At 48.1% G+C, this 17,269-nt stretch overlaps 1 protein-coding gene across 1 annotated transcript; it reads left to right on the plus strand.

Moving 5' to 3' along the window:
• The first annotated feature begins 178 nt into the window (after positions 1-178).
• LOC143820292 (UDP-glucuronosyltransferase 2A2-like) lies at positions 179-16,575 on the plus strand. The gene is given in 8 exon segments (XM_077302908.1): positions 179-1,160; positions 5,141-5,376; positions 5,378-5,771; positions 7,658-7,806; positions 8,764-8,895; positions 10,541-10,628; positions 14,082-14,301; positions 16,167-16,575. Coding segments are annotated over 8 exon segments (2,298 nt in total). The 5' UTR covers positions 179-361; the 3' UTR covers positions 16,447-16,575.
• Positions 16,576-17,269: the final 694 nt, after the last annotated feature.

Below are 17,269 nucleotides of genomic sequence, written 5' to 3' on the forward strand. Positions count from 1 at the left end.
TTGCTTTTACTTTGTACAGACGGGACTGCTGGGGCAGGAAAGGAAGAAGCCAGGTATGTCTCATTTCAGGGGGATGACTTTGTATTGGTGTCGTTGGCTTCTTTTCTTCTTTAAAATAAAGAACAAATAATATGAATAGGTGTAAATGACCTTAAGTTCTAACATGCACCACAGGGCCTGCTTCTTCCCCATCGCCCACCAAAGATAAGCGGCAATTGTATTTAGCTGGCATTCTCCTTTAAGTCCATCCTGGCTCTGCATTTCTTAGTAGGATACCTAATCACCATAACGACTTGATCCCACTTTCCTCTCTTCCAGGGGAAAGTTTGCATCCAGTGGCTCCTTTAAGACCGACTCATTCATGAAAGGTTTCCCCACATCCCAGAAGAGGAGTGGTACTTTCCTCAACCAAGGGCTGTTTTCAAAGAAGCACCTCATGGCGTCTGCCAAGGCCTCCCTCCTGATCCTTACACTTCAGCTTGCTCTGGTGGGGAATGTTTCCGGTGGGGATGTGCTGATCTGGCCAACAGAAGCCAGCCATTGGCTAAATATCAAGATCATCCTTCAAGAAATGATGGAGAGGGGACACAATGTCAGCATCTTGGTTTCTACTGCAGCCCTCTTCATTCAGCCCGGGGACTTGCCAGCAGCCAGCTTTGAACTGTACCCGGTGCCCTTTGGAAAGGATGACCTTGAGTCCCTCATCAAGGACATCATAATGCTGTGGCTCCACAACAGGCCAACCACTCTGACTTTCTACCATTTTTACAAAGAACTGGGGAACTTGATGAAGAAGGCAAATATGCTCAACAAACAAATGTGTGATGGGGTGCTGGCCAACCCAGAATTCCTGGCCCGGTTGCAAAAGAGACACTTTGATGTCCTACTTTCTGACCCAGTGACAATCTGTGGGGACCTGGTGGCTCTGAAGCTGGGGATCCCATTTGTGTACACTCTGAGGTTCACACCGGCTTCCACGGTGGAAAGGTATTGTGGGATGTTACCGGCTCCTCCTTCGTATGTACCGGCTGCTCTGTCAGAGCTGACAGACAGAATGTCATTTGGAGAAAGGATCAAAAATATTTTATCCTATCACGTACAGGATTATGTTTTCCGACGCTACTGGGGAGAATGGGATTCTTATTACAGTCAGATTCTAGGTAAGTGTGTATTTCTTCCTAAAGTACCATGATTCAGTAGAGCACATGTTCTGATTGCAGAAAATCACCGGTGTGACCCTGGCTTAAAAGAACTGGAAACAAGCAAGCTGAGGCCACACTGGAAAAGATGTAGGGTGGTTAGTGGTCCCACTAAGCAGCTTCCTAAGTTGGAAATCTGGTGTCCAGCTGCATATCCTGTGTTACAGATGTGTAGCCCAAGTCAGTGCATGTTTACCTGGGGAAAGTTCCAGAATGTTTCCTGCACCTGGTACCCTAACCTTGGTTGAATAGCCATTCTTCCCTTCACCAGAGTGGCCAAGCGGCCCAAAGACAGGTAGGGCTCCAGGAGCCTTGCTTAGCAAAGGTGGAGAAACGCCATACAGGTTATTCCCATGACCTGGGCCTACATTGACATGGAGGCATCCAAGATTACCCCCAAATTCCTGGCCAAGGGCATGCTATGAAGCTGCATCCCAGCCAAGGTGTGCTTCCTGATCTGTCTTCCTCCCACCTAACCACAGGACCCTCGTCTTGGAGGAGTTGAGTTTCAGGTGCTCTGCTCCAACCATTCGGCTTCCAAACATCTGGCGAATGCATCTGAGGGGAAGTCTGGGTCCATGAGGAGATACATCTGGGTTCCCGGGCCGCAAGTGACAACCCAGCCCAGCTGAGCCAGAGGGCACATACAATTGCTGAATAATGCGGGGGAGAGAATGCTAAATATGTTCCATTTGAAGAGTTATCAAAATCACTTATTGCCGACTAACAGAGCCTCAGATATTTTCTTAATAGTGCCCCAAGCTGGTAAATAACCTAAACTTGATTTTTGTATATATCCTTATTGCTGTTGTAACCTGCTTGGGCCACTATTAAGAAAATATTTGAGTATCTTTTAGTCGTAAGTGATTTTGACGATGTAAATACAAGCTTGTGACATGTCACTGCATGTTAAAGAGAGAGAGAAGAATTATCTTTAAACCACTAGGGGAGCAGTATACATATTTGGTTAAGGGCTAAATGGGCGTGTCCTGATTGGGTCCTCACCCGGACTGGCCATGCCCACTCCTGCCCACCCAGTCACCCAGGGGCTCTCTACCGCCATTATCAGCAGTTTGCCCCAGATGCTCCCCAGGATACATGTAAGTGCCTTGGGGTGGGGGGAAGGGAGGGAGTTCCCTTCCCCATGGGCCCCTGGGAAGCTGCGGCTTCGCCGGGGAGGGAAGGACCAGGAAATGGCTTCCGCAGGCCCCAGGTAAGCTGCAGCCTCACTGGATGGAGGAGGGGGCCGGGGATGGCTTCACTGCTCCTGATTGGCACCTCCGAGTGTCACTCTGGGGCCAAGTGGCAAATAGGGAGCCACGCACAGCGTGGCTCCCCATTGGCAACTTGGTACTCCCTGGACGGTGAGAGGCATGGTGGCCCTGCTCCTTTCCTGTCGACGAGCCAGGGACCCTGCCCAGGGAGGGGGGTGGCAGGAAAGCAGCAGGGCCGCCACGTCAAAATGCGGCGGTCCTGCTCCTTTCCTGCCACCGAGGCAGGCACCTTGGCTGGGGAGGGTGACCCAAGCCTTCGAGAGCCTCCCGAGCCGCCTGCTGCAGCAGCCAGCCGCCCACCATTGGCTGCATGGTGGAGGTGGCGGGGGGGTGGCGCCACCCGGGGAGAGGGAACTTGCGCCCCTGCCGAGCCGCCCTGCATGCCTGCAGCCACCCCAGGGCCAGGAGACTTTGGCCCCGGCAAAGGGACAGCCCCGACGTGTCACTGACACGCCGGGCCTGTCCCTTTGTCGTCCACGAAGCCTGCCTGCTGCCTGCATGCCGCCCACCCGAGACGGCCCCGCAACGAGGCGGGGAAGCCCCACCCAGGAACCGCAGGACATCCAAGATAAGCCAACGCGCGGCCTAATCTTCCATTCCCCCCTGGGGGGGCCCTGTGCCTTCCACCACTGCTCCCCACACCCACCCACTGTCCGCACTCTTCGGCTGCCCGCTGGCCTCTCCACGTTGCCCCCGTGAACCGCCGCCGCCCCGCCGGGGCTTCCCCACCAAGCAAACACCCCCACCCGCCCACGCTGCCTCTCACCCGCCGCACACTTCCCCCCAAAAGTCGCCCCATGCCCCCCCTCCCCCACGGATCCCCCGACCCAGCCATCCACCCGCTGCTGTCTTCTGCCGCCCCCCAAAAAGTCACCCCCACGATCCGCCACCTCTTCCCCCACCCCGAACACCCACGCACCCACCCCTCTCTACCCCACGCTCTTCCCCCACCCCCTCCAAATTTGTGCCCTCCTCACTTCCCCCACCCCTTCACAACTCCCCTCCTTTCCCCCTCCCCTCCCACTTACCTCCCTGCCTGCCTTCCTGCCTGATTCCTTCCTTATTGACTTCCTAACTTCCCCTATTTCTTTCCCTCGTTTCTGCCTCTCTCTCTCCCTCTTTCTCTCCCTCTCACTTGCTCTCTTTTGCCCTTCCTGTCTTTCTGCTTTTCATCCTTTCTCCCTTCCTTCCTTTCTCCCTTCTACCCATCCTTCACCCACCTCTTGCCCTCCTTTCTCCCTCCCATCCCTCCTTCCCTCTTCTACCTTCCTTTCGTTCCTTCTTCCTCCCAGTCCGCTAGCGCCCGCTGTATTTTGTCTACAGCGGGCTTAATTTCTAGTTATTAATATTTTAGTATCAATCGGCCATAGACTCTCCGGGGTGCTGTGTTGACTAGCATTCTCCGCAGTACTACAGACTGTTTTTGGAGGATTGGAGGTTTCAACCACTGATGAAGCCAATGAAAACGGAATTGATGTAAAAGAAATTGTATTTCAGTCAGTCAGTCAGTCAGTCAGTCAGTCAGTCAGTCAGTCAGTCAGTCAGTCAGTAACCTTTTATTGGCATAAAAATTGTATTTACTCATTGTATATATTACAAACATATTGCCTTAGAAAGGTTCCCTTTCTTTTCTGTTGATTGTTCATTGTGAGCCATTCTTTTTTTGTACTGTAATCTCAGTCTGCCACAGCAAAAGGAAATAAAAGACCAACAACATTTATGAGCTTTCATGAGTTGCAGCTTGGTTCTCCAGATATGTGGGGGAGAATGATACTGGGAATTCCTCCAATGGGGATGTGTCCTGGTTTGTCTGTACTTCTCCTGAAGACCGAACTTGAGGTCTAAGGCAGGATTGAAAGGTAGCACAGTTGGCCAATGTACAGTTAAATCCGGTCTGCTGGATCCAGTCAGTTTAAACTGACACTGACCTATCATGTTTTGCCTCTTGCACCATCCTGCTGAAGTCATAATAAAGAGCTGGAATGAACTCCCCGTGTCCTGGCTTCCTTGTACCCACGGATCTAACAAGGACTGAGGAAGAAGCCAAGACTGAGTCCTGGTGAGGATTCCATCATGAATCTTTCAAATTCTAAGTGTGAGAGAAAGTGGGAGAAGGAAACATAGGTTAAGTTAGGATCCCGTCACCAACACACAGAACCAGCAGTTTCACAAAATGTAGGATTCTGCTCCTGGCTGACATGACATCTTTCATGTGCCTCCTGTGCTCTTGGAAGCACGGTGAAGTCTGACTTTTCCTGAAGGCCACGTGCATGACCAGGCAGGCACCATTTCTCCCTTCTTCTGTGACACGGCTCTGTGGAGTGGTCTGCTGGGAGCACCACTGGAGTGACGCTGGGCTGTTCCAGGGACTCAGGCAGTCCCAACAGAGGAAGTTTGCTGACCTCCAGAGGGCCGAGTAATCATCACACGTCCTTCTCTCTGGCCAGAACTATGCTGAGTCATCCACATCAGGATTTTGCTGTGGCGAAGGCTTGTTAGTTTGCGAAGTTGTGCAATGGAGCTGTTCCCTGCAGACACAGAGCTGGACCTGAGTGGAGGGAAGCGGGAACATGTTGCTGCCTGGAAAATGGGGCCTGGGACACTCCGTGGTGCTGATGTTCTGCCTGGGCTCAACATCCCCTGGGAAAGTGGTTGTTTGGCCAGCAGACAACAGCCACTGGATCAACCTGAAGGTGATCCTGCAGGAGCTCACGGCCAGGGGCCACCACATCACGGTGCTGCTGCCTTCGTTCTTCCAGGTAGGTGACTTCAGCCCGTTTTCCACTTTCCACCTGGAAGAGGTCACGGTTCCGTTCCCCAAGGCAGAGATGAACACTCTGATAAGGGAGATCTTTCACCTGAAAATGTATGAGCAGCCTAAAATGTCTTCATGGGAGTTTTTCCTCTAAATTTTGCCGCTTAGTGGTGGAGCTTTTTTCCAAGAACAAAATTGTCTGTGACATGGTTGTTTCAAATGAAGAACTAATGAAGAAGTTGCAGCTGGCCGACTTTGACGCTCTCGTTGCTGACCCGCTCATGCCTTGTGGCGAACTGGTGGCCGAGAAGCTTCGGATCCCATTTGTGTATTCCTTCCGATTTTCTGTAGGAAATACACTGGAGCGTCTCTGTGGGGCCCTTCCAGCCCCTCCGTCCTATGTGCCAGCCAGCGTCTCTGGGCTCACAGACAGGATGTCCTTCGCAGAGAGGATGAAAAACCTGCTGTTTTATAGCTTGCAAGACATCATTTTCCATCAGGTTCTGTTCAGAGACTGGGACCAGTACTACAGCGAAATCCTAGGTAAGGACTTGCTCCTACTTCCTCCAGTGACGGCATTGGGACCCCCACTTCAGCTGGTTCACAGATGCACACCGTTTTGTAACGCTTGATGTCTGTATGGCTGATTCTGTGTTTCGGGTGGTGTGAAAGTTCCCTCTGAATCTGTGAGCTTGAGTCGTCACCATTGAGCATGGCAGCCTGATATTGCATGCATGCAGGTGTGAATCAACCTGTAAACAAATAGCGGCAGAGGTTACCTAAGAATCTGGCTTTAATCTCTGTTTTCAGTGGCCATACTTCGTAAGGTGTCTTGTGAGCTATGAAAAGTTGGAGGTATAAATATATTAAATAGCTAAATTTAATGTGTCCTGGCTGTTATTGTAGGCAGAGGAATTAACACAGCAGCAGGGCAAAACCAGATTCAAGAGGTGATAAAGATTTATTTAGGAACTAACATATAGGATAGGATAGGAATATCAGGGCTCTCTCAGCCTCACCCACCCCACAGGGTGTCTGTTGTGGGGAGAGGAAAGGGATGGCGACTGTAAGCCGCTTTGAGCCTCCTTCGGGTAGAGAAAAGTGGCATATAAGAACCAACTCTTCTTCTTCTTCTTCTTCTTCTTCTTCTTCTTCTTCTTCTTCTTCTTCTTCTTCTTCTTCTTCTTCTTCTTCTTCTTCTTCTTCTTCTTCTTCTTCTTCTTCTTCTTCTTCTTCTTCTTCTTCTTCTTCTTCTTCTTCTTCTTCTTCTTCTTCTTCTTCTTCTTCTTCTTCTTCTTCTTCTTCTTCTTCTTCTTCTTCTTCTTCTTCTTCTTCTTCTTCTTCTTCTTCTTCTTCTTCTTCTTCTTCTTCTTCTTCTTCTTCTTCTTCTTCTTCTTCTTCTTCTTCTTCTTCTTCTTCACTGGTGTGTCTCCAAAATTTGGAGATACATGGGCATGGATTTGTAAGATAAAGGAATATCCCAGAAGCGGGGAGAACATACACTGTTGTTAGAGGAGCCCAGTATCTGTGTATCCTGATCTTCTAGTCTCTGTGATATTAACTTTAGTATCGTCCTTTCATCTTGCATGCTAAGGGTTGAGATGTCCAGACCCATAATTTGAAGTTTTTTTGACATTTTGCCCAGCCAGCTGAAAGAATAAGGGTCACTCAAAAGGTTAATTAACAAACTACCCATTTGAGCATGGAAATGAATTTTTAACCAGTATTTAAAGGACTGAGACCAAGCCCGGGCTTCTAGACTCTGTTGGCCAAGTTCTGCTACAAGTGTATGATTAGCCACACAGTTTGGGACTCCTAGCAGATTTCTGAAACAGAAAGATTGGATGTTCTTTAATTTATTATTAAATGCATCCATCCATATTGGGATTCCATAAAGTATCTGAGGAATTATTTTGGCATTGTAGATTTTAATGGCTGCTTGAAGGTTTTTGTTGCCTTTTTAATGATAAAACTTGGCTAAAAGGGACAACTGGCCTTTTGCAGATTTGATTGTTTTTTCTCATTGGTTGGCCCAACTGTTATTATAAGTAAAGTTTATGCCTAAATACTTGTAGTGATTGTAGTGATTGACCACCGGCTCTGTAAAGTATTGTGGGGAATGTCAGTCAAAAAACATGTCTATATATAAAAATTGGTTGATAAGAGTATAAGGAATCAACCACTGAAGAAAAATTGTGAAAACGGAGTGTATCTAAAAACCGTTTTGGTTGGTCCTTAAAAAATTATTGATATATAAAATTTATTGTACCAATTGCCTTGGAAAGGTTCTGAACTAGTATATGCACAAGGTTAGGAAATGAAATCTATGAGTCATCCCTCGATATGACTCCAGACAAGGTTGCTGCGAAATCCTTTCTGTCTGCAAAGAAAGACAAGCCCAACATAACCCCCTTCCTTTTCATTTGCAGGGAGGCCCACGACGCTGTGTGAAACGATAGGGAAAGCAGAGCTGTGGCTGATCCGGACCTACTGGGACTTTGAATTCCCTCGGCCTTTCCTCCCCAATTTTGAGTTTGTTGGGGGTCTGCACTGCCTGCCAGCTAAGCCACTGCCTGAGGTAACGCTCAGTTTGGCCTTCTGTCTGGCCACCAGAACAGAATCTGGTTCTTGTTCCCAGTTCCTCGTGAAAAAGGTGGTGGGGGGCGGGGGGGCTGTGCCAGCTTGGGGGTGGAGAAGTCCCTGGGGATTGGTGGGTGGGGAACAGGGAGGGTTTGGAGAGGGGAGGGATTTCGGTTTGTCCTTCTAAACCAGGGGTAGTCAAACTGCGGCCCTCCAGATGTCCATGGACTACAATTCCCAGGAGCCCCTGCCAGCATTCGTTGGCAGGGGCTCATGGGAATTGTAGTCCATGGACATCTGGAGGGCTGCAGTTTGACTACCCCTGTTATAAACAGCCGTTTTCTCCAGAGGAACTGGGCCAAATTTGGGCCAAATTTGTGTATCAGATTACCCACAAGTCTCCTTGTAGAAATGTGGTTCTTGCGCTACTGACATGCAGTCCTGTATGCTGCTGCAGACAGTTGTGCTGTTCCATGTCAGCCGGATGCGTGGGCATCTCCTGGTCTGGCTAGAACCTGCTCCCCATCAGAGGCCCAAGGCACAAAGTGGCAGGGCCCCAGCCTTCATGTATCATGCCCGATCTACACTACCCTCCCTTCCTCCCTCCTCCCTCCCAGGCTTCACCAGGGAGGGAGCATTGAGAGTCATATTGCCATAGTGGCTAAAAGCAGCCTCTAATTTGGTTCCTCACTCCTCCACCTGCAGCCAGCTTTGGGAAATTTCTGGAGATTAGGGGGCTGGAGCTTGGGGGGATGGGCATGGCTTGGGGGGGGAGGGTATCAGCGGGATAGAATATCAGAGTCACCCTCCAAAACATCCTGTTTCTCCAAGGGAATTGGTATTTGCCAGCTGCACATCAACAGCTTTTTACGGCTACAATACATAGAACTGTTACAAACTGGAAAAGGTTCAAAAAGGAAAATTGGGGGGTTGATGTCTTTTTGTCTTCTAACAGGAAATGGAAGAATTTGTCCAGAGCTCAGGAGAGCATGGCCTTGTGGTCTTTTCTCTGGGGTCAATGGTTCAGAACTTAACCGATGAAAAGAGCACGGAGATTGCCTTGGCACTCAGCAGGATTCCACAAAGGGTCAGTTCCCACTGGCTGGGTTCAAAACCACGGTGCTTGTATTGTTTCTTGAAAACCGGACCCTGTAAGAACACACTGACCGGAAGTTATCAGCACCCTGAGTTTCCCCACACTGCCCCTTCATGCACTTGCCCCGATCCCCTCCCACTTTTCCGTGGTTTTCATTTCATGCATTCATATCTGGATTTCTTCCGTCTGAGCGATGTTCACTTTCACAAGGTCACACTTCTGGCTCGGCACATGCATTTCAGACCTTTTGGAGGGAAAAGTACCCAATTCAGGTTTGATTCAGGCACAGATCTCCTGACAACGGTTCGAATTGGCCACCTCCATAGGTTTGGATAGCTGAATTGCAGCTGCCCAAATCATCCCAATTGCAATTGAGAGCTGTCCTTTTAAACTTTAAAGGGACAGGTAGAGTGGGAACTGCTTCAAACTTTCCCGCCTTTGGGCAATGGGGAGGGGAGGAAGGAGGCAGACGAATGGTTAAGCTCCCTAGTGGAACCTAGCCAATCATTGTGAGGCATTTCTGCAAAAACATTGCAAAGCTTGCTGCATGTGCCTAAGCCTAGGTAAGTGGGAGGAGGGAGGCATGGGGGGAGGTTTTAGCCTATAGGGAAGCAGGTTGAGAGAGGTGGAAAACACCTATGCCACAGATTTTTCCTTTTTGCACATCTTCTGTGCATGGCCAGAGAGGCTATAAGAAGTTATGGGGGGTCTTACCATTGCTGCTTGCTTGTTCGGCTGAGCTGCTGTAGTGGAGAGATTCGCTCCCCGATTCCCAGAGACTGTGCTGCCTGGTTGGCTTCTGCTGCTGCTGCTGCTCTGGACCCAGGAGGGTCATCACTGGAGAAGCCTTCACCAATTTGGCCTGAGGGACTCTCCTTAAAACTCCCCCCTCCTCTTTCTCTCTCCTAAACTCACACCTTTAACTCATTCTTTGGGTTGGGGGGGGGGTCTCTGTTCTTGTTCTTTTTCTTTTTTGATTTTGCCCTTTCCTTTTTATGTTTTGGTTGATGTGAGTTTTCACTCCTTAAAGTAGCTCAAGAAAGAGAAGACAAAATGATGTCTAATAGAATAAGGCAAAATGAATAAGATGTGTCATCTGAATTATGTAATATTAAATCTAAATTGGGATGCAGGATCATCTAGACCAGGGGTAGTCAACCTGTGGTCCTCCAGATGTTCATGGACTACCATTCCCATGAGCCCCTGCCAGCAAATGCTGGCAGGGGCTGATGGGAATTGTAGTCCATGAACATCTGGAGGACCACAGGTTGACTACCCCTGATCTAGACTACACTAGATATATTACAGAAAGCTTAATTCCCTTGGCCATTGAAGGTTTGCAATCTTTAAAATGGAAAAAAAAAAGTAATTATAACAACTTTTTAGTAAGACCAATAACCTTGTTGCTTGGATGGCCTGGGCTAGTCTGATCTCATCAGATCTCGGAAATGGAAATCCAGCTACGAAGGTTGCTCTGCAGAGGCAGGAAATGGTAAACCACCTATGAACATCACTTGCCTTGAAACCCCCAGGTTTCACCCCCAGGAGAGGCCACCATAAATCAGATGCCTACAGATCAGTAGCAAGAGGAACGTTTTGCCGCGTGGACTGTACTCCTCTGGTGGCTCTCTTTCAGGTGATCTGGCGGTACAAGGGGAAGAGGCCCAGCACATTAGGAGCCAACACCAGGCTTTACGACTGGATACCCCAAAATGATCTTCTCGGTGAGTCCTGCTGGTTTTGCAGACTTTGCCTTCACTGTACTGTTCTGCCAGATCTGATTCCGTGGCTGTTGTCGTCAGTTAAATTAGCACATAATAAGTAGAATGTTCCAGTTTTTACTTCACAGAACCCAGAATTAGAAAATCAGGTTCTACGACTCTCAGTAGTGTGTACCATAGAAAGGCAGAAACCCATGAATAACCAAAGGAAAATTGAAAAGGCATACAATATCTTTATATAGCAGTCTGCACAACAACCCTATGCAGTAGGCCTCACGTGTTTCAGCTCCACAACAACCAGTGTGGGAGACCTTAAATGTTTCTTCTCCTCAACCGTGTCCAAACTCCATAGGAGCTCTTTATGCCTGGGCAGCTGATCTTTATACTCTGCAGATGAGCTGTAATTCCAGGAACTCTCCAGGCCCCACTTGGAGGTTGGCTACCCCTGGGTTGGAGATATTCCTGGAGGTTTGGAGGAGGGCCTTAAAATCGTACAATGCCTCAGAGTCTGGCCTTCAAAGTAGCCATTTTTGCCTGCAGAGCTGATCATTATAATCTAGAGACGAGCAGCGATCTAGAGAGGATGGTAGAGGCTCACAGACTGTGGTTGCGGGTGTGTTCCTCCTGGGCTATGGGCTTTGGCCAGCCCTTTCCAGCAGCTGTTTGTATTTTGGGGTGCAGAGAGACAGACAGACAGACCAATATCAATCCTGCGAGTCTGGAAAGTTCAGGAAGATCGAAATAAAGAATATTTACAGCCTGAAACTGTAAATAGTGAACAAGTAAATGGCTGGAGAGACATGGGAACTAAAGTGACTTTTTTCAAGCTTGGCCTGGTAAATAAAAACTCCTATGAACTCAAAGATATAAGTGGCCCAGAATTTCAAGTGTAGTTAACTTTACAGGAAAGTAGACAGTGAGACTTTGGGGAAAACTAGGTGATCCACTTTTATTAGGCAACAAGTTGGCCTTGCAGAGAACAACAGGGACTGCAGTTGCCAGCAGGTCTCAGGCTTCAGAATGGCAGACATCACCAGCCAAGCAACCAAGTGGATTCTGGGGCCACGTGCATCCCTTTTGAAGGGATGCATGTGAGGAGAGAGAACTTTCCTTTCAGCCTAACTGCCTAGAGATGAGCTGTACTTCCAGGGGATTCTTGGACCCCACTTGGAGGCTAGCATCCCTAAACCTCAGGGGGATACAATGCAACACAGTCACCCCTCCAAAGTAGCCATTTTTGTCTGCAGAGCTGGTCTGTATAGTCTGGAGATGAGCAGCAATTCCAGGCCCCACCTGGAGGTTGGCTGTCCCTGGTCTGAACATATTGCTTGAAGTCTGAAAGAGGGCCCTCAAAAGTATGTAATGCCTCCACACCGACCTAGAACCTCCTGACCTATTTTAGGTCAAGAAAACATTGCAGAGAGAAGGTAAGGTTTCCAGAATGGTGGAGGTTCATCTTCTAGAATTCCACATTACCTAGGTGTGCATAAACCTGACTAAGGTCAAGACTGCTGTGCACAGAGGGACCTCCTCTTAGGGTTGCCATCTTCCAAGTGAGGCTCTCTACCCCACCACCCTTACGGAAAGTCTGCTATGGGGAGAGGAAAGGAAGGCGATTGGAAACTGCTTTGAGACATCTGAAACCTGCTGGGTCACTTCGGCCCATTCCCAGTTCTCTCAGACCTCTCACAGCCCCACATCTCTCACAGGTTGTCTATTGTGGGGAGACGATGGGAAAACCACTTTGAGACTCCTTTGGGTAGTAAACAGCAGAGTACAAAAATCCAGCTCTTCTTCTTCTACGGAGCAACTGTGAAAGAAGCATTTGGGCACATAATATTTTATCAACAGTAAAAAATGGAGACAGAAGAAGCAGGGGAGACACCCAAGTATTGTGACTACCCCATGTGTATTAGGGCAGGGGGACAAGAAGGGAAATGAGGTTGAATGCAGAACTGGGAGGAAGTGGTTGCCATGTAATCTCCCCCTAAGAAGAGTCTCCAGTCTGATTTCCCCTTCACATATCTGAAGACATGACTGGAAAGCTCATCTGTAACCACTATGCCACAATTCCCAAATGTCAGTCCTCTCCCATACTTAATGAACATTCTACACCACAGGTTCTTGACACCCATATCTCCACACCCATGCCATTTGTCTCCACACCACCACAACCTCCCACACAACACACACATTCAACCCCATGCCCTTACAGACTGGACAATGCCTCCCCTTCCTCTTCCCACTACCAAGCTCTAGAGCCCGTTGTATTCCTGGATACAACAGGCTTTGCCTCTAGTATATTCATAAAGAAGGAACTGGCTACAGCTAATGGCAAATGAGAATTTAAAGTATTTATTTGATCATTATTCAGAACATTGGCCAATGCGAAATTATTTGATGTGTCCTTAATTTTGCATTACGTTAGAACAAATTCTTCACCCTGGGAATGTTTTAATGTCAATAGTAAATGATGACCATCAAGGATTGAATGCCAGCTGTGCAGAGCTAGAATAAGCAGCTGGGAATCCATTCTAATACCCTCCTTGCAGCTTCCTGAAATATTTATTTTTTTATTTTGTTTCTGGCCCCTCCTGACTAGTGTTCACTTGGGGCAGCTCACAGATAAAACAATAAAACCCCCATAAACACATTAAAACGTTCCCCATCCCAACAAAACTAGCATCAGAAAACTAGCATCAAGATGGCAACAGAAACTAAAAAAAAAAGCTTCTCTCCCCTAACATGGCTGCTCCAGCATCAAGCCAATAATGTAGCTCTCGGTGGTATCTCAACGGTTGAGATCTTCCTGGTGTCAGATCTTTGTTGTTGTTAGGTGCGAAGTCATGTCTGACCCATCGCGACCCCATGGACAATGATCCTCCAGGCCTTCCTGTCCTCTTCCATTCCCCAGAGTCCATTTAAGTTTGCACCGACTGCTTCAGTGACTCCATCCAGCCACCTCATTCTCTGTCGTCCCCTTCTTCATTTGCTCTCGATCGCTCCCAGCATTAGGCTCTTCTCCAGGGAGTCCTTTCTTCTCATGAGGTGGCCAAAGTATTTGAGTTTCATCTTCAGGATCTGGCCTTCTAAGGAGCAGTCAGGGCTGATCTCCTCTAGCACTGACCGGTTTGTTCGTCTTGCAGTCCAAGGGACTCGCAAGAGTCTTCTCCAGCACCAGAGTTCAAAAGCCTCAATTCTTTGACGCTCGGCCTTCCTTATGGTCCAACTTTCACAGCCATACATTGCAACTGGGAAGACCATAGCCTTGACTAGACGCACTTTTGTTGGCAGGGTGATGGTCTCTGCTTTTTAGAATGCTGTCTAGATTTGCCATAGCTTTCAGATCTAGCACCTAGCATTTAGCACAGGGTAGGACCCTAGCATCCCTCCCCAGCCTCAACCCAACGACTGGTGGAAGAGCTTTTGTCAGTACATGTTCATCTTGTATTCCAGGACACCCCAAGACCAAAGCCTTTATAACACATGGTGGAACTAATGGGATCTATGAGGCTATTTACCATGGTATTCCCATGGTCGGGATCCCGCTGTTTGCTGATCAGCCTGACAACATTGCCCACATGAGAGCCAAGGGAATGGCTGTTGAGCTGAACTTCCATACGATGACAGCCCAAGATCTGGTGGAGGCCGTGAACACCGTCATTCATAATGCCACGTGAGTTAGTTGCAACCTCTTTCCTAGGAGGGAGTGAGAGGCTGGCAACTGCATTTAGAGTTAGGGCACAGGGATTCCGCAGGACTCCAAGGTCATCTCTGTGGGAATTTTTAGCGTTAGACCACTTGATTTTCACGGAAGATTTGAAAGGCAACACAGACACTCGGTACTGTCAGTTTCATATAGACCTTTATTAGCCGTCATAGTATGAAAAATTCAAAAAATCAGCACTCTTGACTATTAAATACAAGAATTAAAAATAAAAAACAGTGTTTATTTCTTAACTTACCGATACAAATTATCACCAGGAGCTCTCACAGCTAAAAAAAAGCTGATAGTCTCAAAACTCATTTTACTATATAAAAAATAAATAAGAATATAACTAATACAATAAAGGTAAAAAGTAAAGGTAAAGGTATCCCCTGTGCAAGCACCGAGTCGTGTCTGACCCTTGGGGTGACGCCCTCCAGCGTTTTCATGGCAGACTCAATACGGGGTGGTTTGCCAGGGCCTTCCCCAGTCATTACCGTTTACCCCCCAGCAAGCTGGGTACTCATTTCACTGACCTCGGAAGGATGGAAGGCTGAGTCAACCTTGATCCGGCTGCTGGGATTGAACTCCCAGCCTCATGGGCAGAGCTTTCAGACAACATTTCTGCTGCCTTACCACTCTGCGTCACAAGAGGCTCTAACTAATACAATAGTTCCCTAGCGTAGGATATGGTAAAATTGTGGCACTATGATATGAAACGTAATCTACGACCCATAATATGGACTTACTTCTGCAACCTAATTAGGCTTGCAATAAGGCAAAAAGCCGTAACAATCTCAATGACATTGATGGAGAATAAAGACCCTTGCCTCTGATGAAGTTTTGTATGAAACCGACAATAAAATACATCTGTTTTCCCTTGGATCTTCTCTTCTGTGAAAATCCAGTATTCTGACATTAAGGAATCACACACAATGACCTTGGACTTCTGAAGAAGCGTTATTTATTTTGGTAACCTTCAGGGCCTGGGTTACCCATACATACAAACTGATTTGTTCATGGTATCTTCCTTGCTGGCAATTGTATTGTAACCATGTCCAGAGCTGGATGAAGGACGTCAGTGGTGGGTTCAGGAGAAGTCAAGTCTTGCCAGTAACCCCACCATTACTCTTTGGGTACTGTACATTCCCATTTGGTTCTGGATCTTGGGCTCTCTTGTGCTGCTACCCCTGAGGTTTCCTCTGCTTCCTAAGGCCATTTTCACCTCCTGCCCTTTCCTTCCCTAGCGTAGGATGGGGATGCCCTGAGTGGCTGTTGCTAGGCCACCAGCAGTTTGTCAGACTTCCAAGCTAGGTTTCTGTCAGGAAAATGCGGGGTGGGTGGGTGTCCAAGGCCCTTTCTGGGATGCTTTTGGCCTCTGAGGCAGGACTCCTTGGAGCCAGGCCTGGCGGCCGCTGCTCCTCAGCCTGAAACCACCGGATTTGCATGTCTCTTAACCAGGGCCCACTGTTTGCTTCTGTTCCTTAACTGCAACCCCACAAAAACCAATGTGTGGACATGGTTAGAATTTCAGACTAGCAGCTCAAGTCCCCTTTCTGCTGTGGAAAGTTGCTGGGTGCCCTTGGGCTACCTACATCTTCTCATTTGCTTCCTTCCTAGGCAGGGGCAGATTGGCCATTAACTGCCCCACCTTAGGTCAGGCACAGATCATCTCGTCCTGCAAGCTCCCCATGAGTCAGCTATGACTTGACAGCATGCATTTGCTAACCTTTGCCTGTACCTGTGCGTTCAACTAACCCAAACTTAGACTTTGCTCCTAAACACCACCTGAGGTTTCATCTCTGTTTGTTCTGCTCTCCCCTTCTTTTCCTCAGGTACAAGGACAATGCTGTCAGGCTGTCTCGAATTCACCATGACCAACCTATAAAGCCGCTGGCCCGAGCTGTCTTTTGGATTGAGTTTGTCATGCGCCACAAAAGCGCCAAGCACTTGAGGCCAGCTGCCCATCACTTGAACTGGTACCAGTATCACTGCCTGGACATCTTGGCATTCTTGGCTGTTTGTGCCGCAGTGTTCCTCTTCAGCACTGTGAAATGTTGCATGTTTTGTTGCTGGAAATGTGGTAGGAGAGTTCAGAAAAGAAAGACAGAGTAATTGGTTGAGGGATTCAAACAGGACCCTGCAGCTTTGACAGGACTTGATAAAAGGTGAAAATATGTGCCCTTGGGGGAAAGGAGGAGTATACATTTAAACATAAAATAAATGTGTTTATTTACTCTTAAATTTATATTCTGCCTTTCTCTGTGGACTCGTGCATCCTAGAGCCCAACGAAAGCGATTGAGACACTTTCTCTGCCTTGGAAACAAGTGCTTCATGGTGCAGCACAGGTTTGGGTCAGTTGCTCCTGCTGTACTTCAGCCTGGCCTGGGCTGGATTTGCACAGAGCTTTTATTCCATTCCCAGGTCGATTCAGTCCCTGCTGTCTACGCTGAATGCGATTTCCATTCTGATTTTGGGTGATTTAAAATTTTCACCTGCAACAATCATGATTGATCCAGAGTGATCCTACTTTCCCCCCACGATATCATGGAGTGGCTATAAGCCTCGATATTTGAAAAATCAGTATGAGTAAAGGTGCAGCTCTCTGCTTTCCCCAAGCTAACTTGCTGCCTGGAGCCTCCAACACTCCAATGTAGAAAAGCCCTGATTGGCCAGGATGTCAGTTCAAAGGCTTCCTCGTTCTCAGGTTGCATGGCTTCCCTTAAAGGGGAAGCCCTAACTTTTCTTGGCAGAGATTTTCCTCTTAGATTTATTCCCCCTCCTTTGCTGTCTCCAATCCTCTCCCACCCCCCTTCAAGAAAAGAGCGAGGTTCCTGCAGCGCTTGGCTGCCCTCCCCGCTGAGCTTCACTAATCACATGCAGAACACTTTTCTGTTTCAGTGGGGTGGGGATAGAGGAAGACCCAAGTTCAAATTG

This window comes from Paroedura picta, chromosome 11, assembly GCF_049243985.1.
Source record: "Paroedura picta isolate Pp20150507F chromosome 11, Ppicta_v3.0, whole genome shotgun sequence".
NCBI classification, from domain to species: Eukaryota; Metazoa; Chordata; class Lepidosauria; order Squamata; family Gekkonidae; genus Paroedura; species Paroedura picta.